Source organism: Dipteris shenzhenensis, chromosome 9 (assembly GCF_047967505.1).
Source record: "Dipteris shenzhenensis isolate YYH24624 ecotype China chromosome 9, Dip_SZ_1.0, whole genome shotgun sequence".
In the NCBI taxonomy this organism is placed as follows: domain Eukaryota; kingdom Viridiplantae; phylum Streptophyta; class Polypodiopsida; order Gleicheniales; family Dipteridaceae; genus Dipteris; species Dipteris shenzhenensis.
Window position 1 is genome coordinate 56,576,934 of NC_141604.1, and position 9,026 is coordinate 56,585,959.

Below are 9,026 nucleotides of genomic sequence, written 5' to 3' on the forward strand. Positions count from 1 at the left end.
TTAGAAAATTGTGCGCTTCCTATTAATACGAGTGACGCGAGATGTGAATCGCTTTCCCAGCAAGACTGGATTCTCATAGAATTGCAAAATTCCAATTTACATTCACAAACTGCATATAATAAGCAGGTTGTCAAGTGTTTTGGGTACAAACATCAATCCCGAGTCAAACACTTTCTTCTTGACTTGGTAGAGCTATTTTAAAACCTGCAGTACAAGATATTGGATTTTCTTTAGTCTTCAGGTATGAGTAGCACTTGAACACCATCTCAAAAGAAGCCGTGCTTGTCCCATGTAATTGTTCACATTATTTTTTTTCTCATTTTGACTCTGTTGTTCAAATTCCAGTAGTAGTATTAGCATTCTTTGTGGCGGCCGTTAATCTACATAGGATCAGTAAGACTAAAGAAAACACAGTCTCAAATTCACACCTAGAATATAGCTTTATAGCGCCAATTCATTTTGGAATGTTAAGGCTTGGTGTGAGTGCCGCAGCTAGCTTGGTTGCCGGCACAATAGGAGGATTACTTGGGCTGGGTGTAGGTTTTGCATTGGCGCCTCTTATGCTTGAGTTTGGGGTGCATCCACAGGTAACTAGCTATGATAAGATCCAACTCGTTGCTTTGATTATATGAACAATGTGACTCTATGCCGCTTTGTTACTAATGACAAGCTACATGACAGGTTCTCACTACAACGTCAATCTTTGTTATGCTCTTTTCTTCCTCTTTGTCACTCGTGGAATACTATCTTCTACATAGGTATCCTATTCCTTATGGTATGCTCCAACTTCACTCTATTATTGTTTTGTTCTTATTTGTTATCCACCCGCCACCCTAGGGAGGCCACTTAACCTAAGCTTATTAATCTTTTCAAAGCATAGGTAAATATCTTTGACCTTGTGGCTAGATATAGCTATTTAATCTTTTGTTGGGATATAATTGAATTTCCAAAGTAGATGTTTGTTCATTAGATTTGAGCGCACGTCTTCTCTTCCATAGGAGTTAGTCCCAACCCTTAAAAACTATTAAACATTATGTTATTCAAAAAGCTAACCAAACAACATGTATTATAAAAAAGAGCATAATATCCAACTCCCCTTCATTAATGTTCTTGAATCCTTTTCAATGTCGCCTTATTCATGTGTCCCTCAATACTCCAACTCCCCTTCTATTGATTGAAAGAACAAATTCTCTAACTATACACACAATTGGTTTTTAAAACTACAATGTTTAAAATGAAGTTCATAAAATGTAGGTTGGGAAAAATTTCAACAAATTTTTTGGCCATTTTTATAGCATGTACAAAATATACAGTAAAGATCACTTTTCACAAGCACTACCTCTGTCCTTCGTTTAGGTTGATTTTTATCTCCTTTTCACTCCTCTCCCTCGAGAGGAAGGGCAGGAGGGTCACCAAAAATATACTTAAACTTTGCTTCAATTAGAGGAGACTTTTAAATACAACCTTTCATAGAAAGATTATGTACATAAGGGGTTATTATTCAAAATGAGAAAAGAATTCAAACTTTCTAGTGTTAAAAGTAGGAGTTTTCTAATCACCTCTTGAAAACATGTGGTTTGGGTGTTTCTATATCTCTTCTATATAGTGACACTCTAGATCCCTCTCCTCTCCCAATTAGTGGAACATACTAAATGCACTCCCGTTTACACAAGAAGTAAGCATAGGAAACTACTATCATGTCCCTCACAATTTTATTTTGGGCTCATATCATTTCACATGAATATGAAACCTTGTTTTTGGTATTTTACTTTGATTGATGAGAGAGACTAGCCCAATGCTATCTTAAGAGAGGACTTATGAAATGGAAGAACATTTTCTTAATGAGAGAGAACATACTAAATGCATTCCCTATTTATAGAAGAAGTAAGCATAGGAAACTACCATCATCTCCCTCGTAGCCTTATTTTGGGCTTGTATCATTTCACATGGATATAGAACCTTGAATTTTGTATTTTAATATAATGAGGGAGACTAGCCCAATGCTATCTTAGGAGATAAGTTATGAAAATTCTCATTTTTGGGAAGAAAACATTGGACGGAGGGTGGTTGTTCAGTTCTATTAATTGTATTATATGCATACATAAATGCTATAGTAGTAAGTTTCCTTGGAGGCATTTCAGGTCAACATGTGATGCGAAGCTTGGTAAAGCTACTTGGAAGGGCCTCCATCATCATATTTACTTTAACATCCCTAACAATGTTAAGTGCCATTCTCTTAGGTGATATTTTTTTTGAAACAAAGCTCTTGAAATGAGTAGACATATGTCAACAAGATTTATATTAATTTTTTATATTTTATAGGTGCTTTAGGGCTCAAGGAGAATATCCACACATTGAAACAAGGAGGATATATGAGTTTTTATAGTTTATGCTAGCTCAAAAACATAAATAGAGTTAAATCTACTCACATGTGAAATTTCTATTTAGAGAACATTGCAAGAGTCAGTCCAAAGAGCATAACCTAAAAGAGAGAGTTTCCCAAGGCACAGTAAGTGATCTTTAGGCATCTTTCTCACCTTCAAGTGTGTAGCAATGGGCCTTGTATTTTACTCATACCATCTCATAAAGTTGGGTTTATTTTGGAGGGATGTAGAGTAAATTTTGTGTTTATTATCGAATATGTTATCTTTTGCGATCCTCCTAAAAAGTGTTTGTAGTATGATCCCAAAAGAATTTGAATGCCTGAAAGCTACCTTACAGTGTAAACACCACAAGTAGAACAACTTATAACCAACATCTTCATCTCTCAAAAGTATCCGCTACTGCAAAACACTATCAATTTCAACTTAGAAAATGCAAAATGTCAACACTTCTTGTATTTGATGAGCATTGAAATACATGTCAATATTGTTGATAGCATAACGATTAGCATAAACATTGCAATAAGATCAAAACTAAGCTAGAGCAAGGCTTTGATAGCATCCTGGCAAAACTTTAAATTTTTTCTCATAAAAGTTTTAAATCTTGGCGAATTTTTCAAACCTTTATTTTTATCAAGGCATACAAACTTCTTAACGAAACTAATAGGAAAAAATAATTCATGCGAGTCTTCAACCAATGGAATATTTTTTAAATGAATTGATTAATTGACTTATAGCCTTTCATAAGGGAATCGATTGTCTTGGTCATGCAATTGAAACATGGCAGGTAGATGCCAACATAGCCATATAGGACTGGAGAGACATAGGTGGAGAAAAGATCTAGAAGATGTGCCTCTTGATTATGGAGAAATCATGGGGGGGAGCAAGCATGACGGTTTCCTTTTATACATTGTCCCTTGGATCATGGTGGCATGTTTTATGCACACAATCATTTGGTTGAGGATCTATAATAGTCACTCAAAATATTAAAACCTACAATATCTTGTGACTTGAGATTACTAAGTTTCCCCTTGCAATAGAGGCTCCCTTTAAGGAATGCATATACCATGTTGAGGTTTTTATACTGGCTATTGGAGATGATGGCCTTCACCCCTTGGTTGGGCTACAATGCATATTCCATGTTGAGGTTTTTATATTGGTTGTTGGAGGTGGTGGCCTTCACACCTTGGTTGGGCTACAAGGGAGCATGGTTTAGGTGGTGTTGGCCCACTATCAACATATGCAAAGGTGCCCCCTTGGGGGGACTTTGGGTATAATAACCCATTGTGACCCTCCTCTCTCATCCCTCCTAAGATCTTTTAGGGACGAGAGGAGCCCCTGCGTGGCTAGGAGGCAAAGGATTGGGAACCCTTGCACTTGGCACACCCTTTGACATGTGGAACCCTTTGTAAGTTCCAAGATGATATCAGAGCAAGTAGCAAACCTACAGACTATGGTGGATTTTGGTGTAGCCCATGCATGGGCAACAGGTGGAAGTCTCGAGCTCTTTGGTGATGGATTATCGTGATCCGCAATAATGACTTGAAGTTGCAACAACGATGGCTCTTGATAACTCTTGACATGTGTATCTCCTTGTGGACTTTGGCACATTTGCTACTCATGGTGTTTCGTGGGACGACTGGCCTTTGTTTGGTGGTTCAGTCTTATGTTTGTCCATGACCAGGTTTGGTCAACTCCACGGCTTGTTTGCCTTGGGGTTTTTCCATAGGGGGTGTTGGAAGTGGTGGTTTGCACCCCTTGGCTGGGCTAAAATGGAGCATGGTTTGTGTGGAGCTAGAGTGCTATCAACACATGGCAATTTGATGGGAGACTAATCCCACATGCAAAGGTGCCCCTTGGGGGGGTCTTGGATATGATAATGCTTCTTTCTCATCCCTCTTGGGACCTTTTGGGAAGGAGAGGAGGCCTTGCATGGCTAGGAGGTAGGGAATTGGAACCCTACACACTCAGCGCACCCTTTGACACACATGAAACCTCTACGAGTTTCAAGACTAGCGATAAATCTTTTCAAATAGCTATCCTCTAACTTGGTAAGCATAGTTGGTGCTTTTGACAACATCACCTTGCCATTTGTTATTATTGCTAGCCATGAGATCCTCTTAATTCCCATCTTCTCATGTTTACATGGGCTTTTAATATGTCTTCATCACCAATCATGCACCTCTATAGACCAAAAGCCATATTCTTGAATATATATGCATTGGATGCGAAAGACACATGACTTTCAAATGCATGCAATAAGGAAGAATATAAAATATTCTTAAAATATCAAGAGTTTTCTCATGCTAGGTGTAGGTATTGGTATGCCAAAGAAAGAGCAAAGGGGGATAAGCAGCTGCTGCTGTAAGAGGTAATGTAGCTAGGAATAGAGAGAGAGTGAGTAACTGCTACAAGAGGTGTTGGAGAGGGAGAAAGATAGTAGACCAAACCAGGAGGGGACAGAGAAGATGCCAAATGATTTTCCACGTTTGAAAAATGGAGGGAGAATGAAGCTGGACCAGAGAAGAGGAGGCAGGCCTGTAACAAGTTGAGAGGGACGAAAAATTCGCCCAGAAGGACCCACCACCTCTTGAATGACTTGTAGGTTTGTTTGAGGGAGGTGCGTATGGAAGAACGATCAAGCATGGGTTGAGGGAGGGATGGTTTAAGTGATCCCCGATGTAAGAGGAGTAGCCAATAGGGGTTGTTTGTAGGTCTGCCTAGCATTGCCTCACAAAAAACACTTCCATTGGTACACCTCAAATACCTCACTAATCCCTTGAAATTAGAAAACACTAATTAGGAGGCCTTTGGAGACCTTGACCAATTCTCCCCTAATGTAAACGTTTAGCAAGAGTATAGTCTAGTACGTGTGAGTAGGATGTGATGCAATTCGATATATATATGTAGTGGTTAGTACTTGGAGAAGAGGGCACCAATGCTCACGAAAAACCTTTTTATCAACCATATAAAATAAGGGTGGCTTTTCACTACAACCGATATTTTAAAAATCCAACCGAGAGTCAAAGACACATAAAATTTTCAATCGAGATCAAAGACAAAGAGTTTTCAACCGGGACTTTAAAGGCACACTTTCATTAAAGCTTTATAAAAGGAGAGATTTAATTTTCAACCAGTCTTATAAAGACGTACACTCTGATGAAACCTTAAATAGGAATGTTGATAGATTGGAATAAACACAAGCTTTACATTACAAGAGCAATGTCCTGAGTGACATTCTAAATAAGACGCATCATAAAAATACTTACACTACATATAACCAGAACAAACTAAAGCTTGTTAAAAAGTTTTCTTCTTACATTCCAAAATACTTCTTTATTTGTCATAGAAACAAGCTAAAGCTATTTCCAAAAAATATTATTCGTTGCTAAAATAGTTGTTGCTCATGTTGCATTGCTTGCTACTACTGCTGCTGCTGTTGCATCAAGGGAGGACTGACTGTTGGCATATGTAACACAAAGAGAGGACTTACAGGACATATCCCCAAAAGAGAGAGGGCTGGCTGTTGGCATACATAGCATAGAGAAAGGATTGACAAGACATATGCGACAAGAGAGAGGGCTGACTCTCTTGGCATATGCAACATAGAGAAAGGGCTAGCAAGACTTGTGCAGAAGGAGAGGACTGACTGTTGGTATATGTGGCTGTTGACATATGTAGCATAAAGAGAGGACTGGTAGGACATGCAATAAGGAGAGGACTGCACTGAGCATATGCAGCATGGTTGTGGACACATGAGGGAAAGCTATGGGCATATGCAAAATAGAGAGAGGGTTCCCTTTGGGCATGCCGCATAAGGAAACATGGACATAGAGCCAGAGGTGGCATGGATGTCTATTGAAGCAAAAGCTATGACAAAACGAATCCACAGTAGAGTCTTCTTATACATGTTGAAAGAGAGAACCTACACACAAAATACACTGTAAAGAGACAATTGAACTTACCAAACTAGCATGATAAAGTATGAACTAAAATTATATTAGACAATTTACCAGGTTGCCTTGTAAGGCTCCCCCACAAGCATATGATGCTTAGAAAACTTTTCTTAAAAATAACTGACTGCATCAAAAAATCCTACAAAATCATGACATAAGATGTTGAAAGACATGCAGTTTTCAACTTATGCTATAAAACATGATTAGCATTTTTATACCTAGCAGGAAATATTACCATGATGAACTATGAACTGAAATTATATCAGAGAATTCACCTCTTGCCTTGTAAGGCTTGTATGGCATTGACTATAGTAATCAAATGCTATCTCCATCGTAAGCATATGATACTTAGAAAGCTTTTATAGAGAAAAAGAGAGTTCATCAAAACAATTCTGCAAAATCAAATGACATTAGATGCTGAAGGACATGCATTTTTCAGCTTAAACTAAAGTTATAAAACATGATTAGCTTCTTATATTAACAGAAGATTTAACCATTCACTTCAAAATAGGCATAATAAGCTGAGAGCATGTGAACTTATCTACCGAATATATATATATATATATATAGCCATGGTTGCTATACTATATTCAGTATACCATATTGCCATCATAACAAGTGTAGCATATTCTTGTCAAAAATAGCTTCAATGTAAACATCAAAAGTTAGATACATAAGTAAAAAATTATTAACCACAAACTATAGAGTACAACATTAAAATATTCACTATTTACATAAAAGACAGCCTTTTAAAACAAAACTTACTATTGTCATGGAAAAAGCTTGAGTCTCGTTGAATCCCTTCAAGCCTACATGTAAACAAATGAGGTTAGTCTGAAATAAGGCAACTCCTTCTAGATATTTGTCAATGACTAATTTAAAATTTTGAGAAGCATACCTTGTGCTCTCACCAAATATATGGCGGCTGGTTCTAGCACTACTTCTCCACAAACCAATGGCTGTACTGAAGTCATAATCAAGAAGAGAAGGGCCCTTGATCGATACACGCATGAGTGAATCCAAACTTCTTGTACTCAAAGAATTTCTAAGCTTTGATTTGATTATATTTTGAATGCTGAAACCCCTTTCACAGGCTGCTGTATTGGCACATTGAAGCATAGAAATATGTGCCAAGCGAAGCAACATGGGATACTTCATGCATGTGGTTGGATTCCTACCAATAGACACCCAGGTGTCTCTATAGCTTCGTTCATCCCATTCGTAAGGTGCTTGAGCCTTGAAATGTTGATACTCTTTTTCACTTGCACCTTGTCAATAAGAGGACCAATTTTCTCTCCATTTTCCAACAGCTTTTGCTCACCATAATGAGTGGACAAAGTGTCAATCTCAGCAAAACCATAATTCTTGACCTGCTTACCTTTTGGAAATGCACAAGGTGATAAGGCTTTGAAGCACCCTACGAGATCCTTATCCAAAAACCTTTCAAGCAAATTATGTATCACTAAATTTGAGAAGTCTTTCTGAAATTCAATGGCCTTCTCCATATCTGTGCCATCAAGCAGATCTGTATCTGTTATCTGTATCTGTTACCTCGAAGAGAGGATCTAAGGGCAGCAAGCTGACCTGTTAAAGGCCTATAGTCAGGAATTATATGATACCCCATGCCATCCCATGTAGAAGCATTGACATCAACCTCTGGATCCTCAATGAATTGCTCACGAATGAGACGTATCTCTGTTTCTATAAACCCCATTATAGCTATGATATCAACAAAGGTACTTTGAAAATTTTTGCTAAGGATAGACAACTTCTCAAGGATATCAGCCATGAAGTGTATGCTGTAAATAAACTGAAAGTTGCTCAATCTTGCATACAAATCTGCATTCTCTGATTTCAAGAACACAAGTAAAGGCTCATATGTTTCACATACTTTATGGATGGCAGCAGATCTACTCAACCATCTAATATTGTGGATGCGACTCATATGCAAATCAGCACAACCAAGCTCTGACTCTAAGCTTTTCAGGGCACTTTTAGAAAACACTCTAGCAATCTCATTCACAATTCTATCAATTTCTTGTGCACACGCTGATCGTTTTACTGCATCAACCAAGCAAAGGCTTGTCCTATGAGCAATACAATGAATTGATGTCATGTAAGGACTCGCTCATTTCATACGTCCAACTAGACCATTTACATGTCCGATCATGGCTGCAGCCCCATCAGTACCCAAACACACCATGTTGCTACTATCAAGATTTAGTTGTGATAAGAAGAAATCACAAGATTCATACAAGTGACTTGCAGTACCACCTTGAATTTCTAGCAATCCTAAAAAGACCGTTATAGGTTGAAAGTCATAAATGATGCATACACAATCTGATGTTGAGTAAGACCAATGTCAGTGGACTCATCCATCATGAGACGGAAGTACTGAGGGGCTTTCATCCTTTGCAGAATTTGCTGTAATAATGCCTCACTTATGCAATTAACAAACATTGCACAAGCTTTATCATTGTGATACAAATCATGTGTGATATGTGGAAACTTGCAAAATAATAAAAGTTGTAAAACATCAGGGTATTTCACAAAAGAAAGATCATCTCTGGCAACGTGATAAGCTGTTGCAAAAAGAGTGAGTGTAGCTTGATCTGCTGCCTCTCTAGACCTATTCATCCTATCCCCAAGTAAGACTCTCTTAGGTCCGTACATATATTTGGCATCTTCA

The 9,026-nt window shown here is 38.0% G+C and overlaps 1 protein-coding gene across 3 annotated transcripts; it reads right to left on the reverse strand.

Annotated features, from left to right (window-relative positions):
• Positions 1-5,615: 5,615 nt before the first annotated feature.
• LOC147898872 (uncharacterized) lies at positions 5,616-7,850 on the reverse strand. 3 transcript variants are annotated; one of them, XM_087379540.1, is made up of 5 exons: positions 7,236-7,850; positions 7,103-7,146; positions 6,613-6,981; positions 6,395-6,476; positions 5,616-6,306 (listed from the first exon to the last, which is right to left on the reverse strand). In XM_087379540.1, exons 1-3 carry the CDS (start codon positions 7,309-7,311, stop codon positions 6,928-6,930), a joined length of 174 nt encoding a protein of 57 aa, XP_087235666.1. In that variant the 5' UTR covers positions 7,312-7,850; the 3' UTR covers positions 5,616-6,306; positions 6,395-6,476; positions 6,613-6,927. The 3 variants fall into 3 exon arrangements, with proteins under 3 accessions (XP_087235666.1, XP_087235663.1, XP_087235665.1); XM_087379537.1 differs by having other exon boundaries at positions 5,618-6,306; positions 6,613-6,729; XM_087379539.1 differs by lacking the exon at positions 6,395-6,476 and having other exon boundaries at positions 5,618-6,306; positions 6,613-6,729.
• Positions 7,851-9,026: the final 1,176 nt, after the last annotated feature.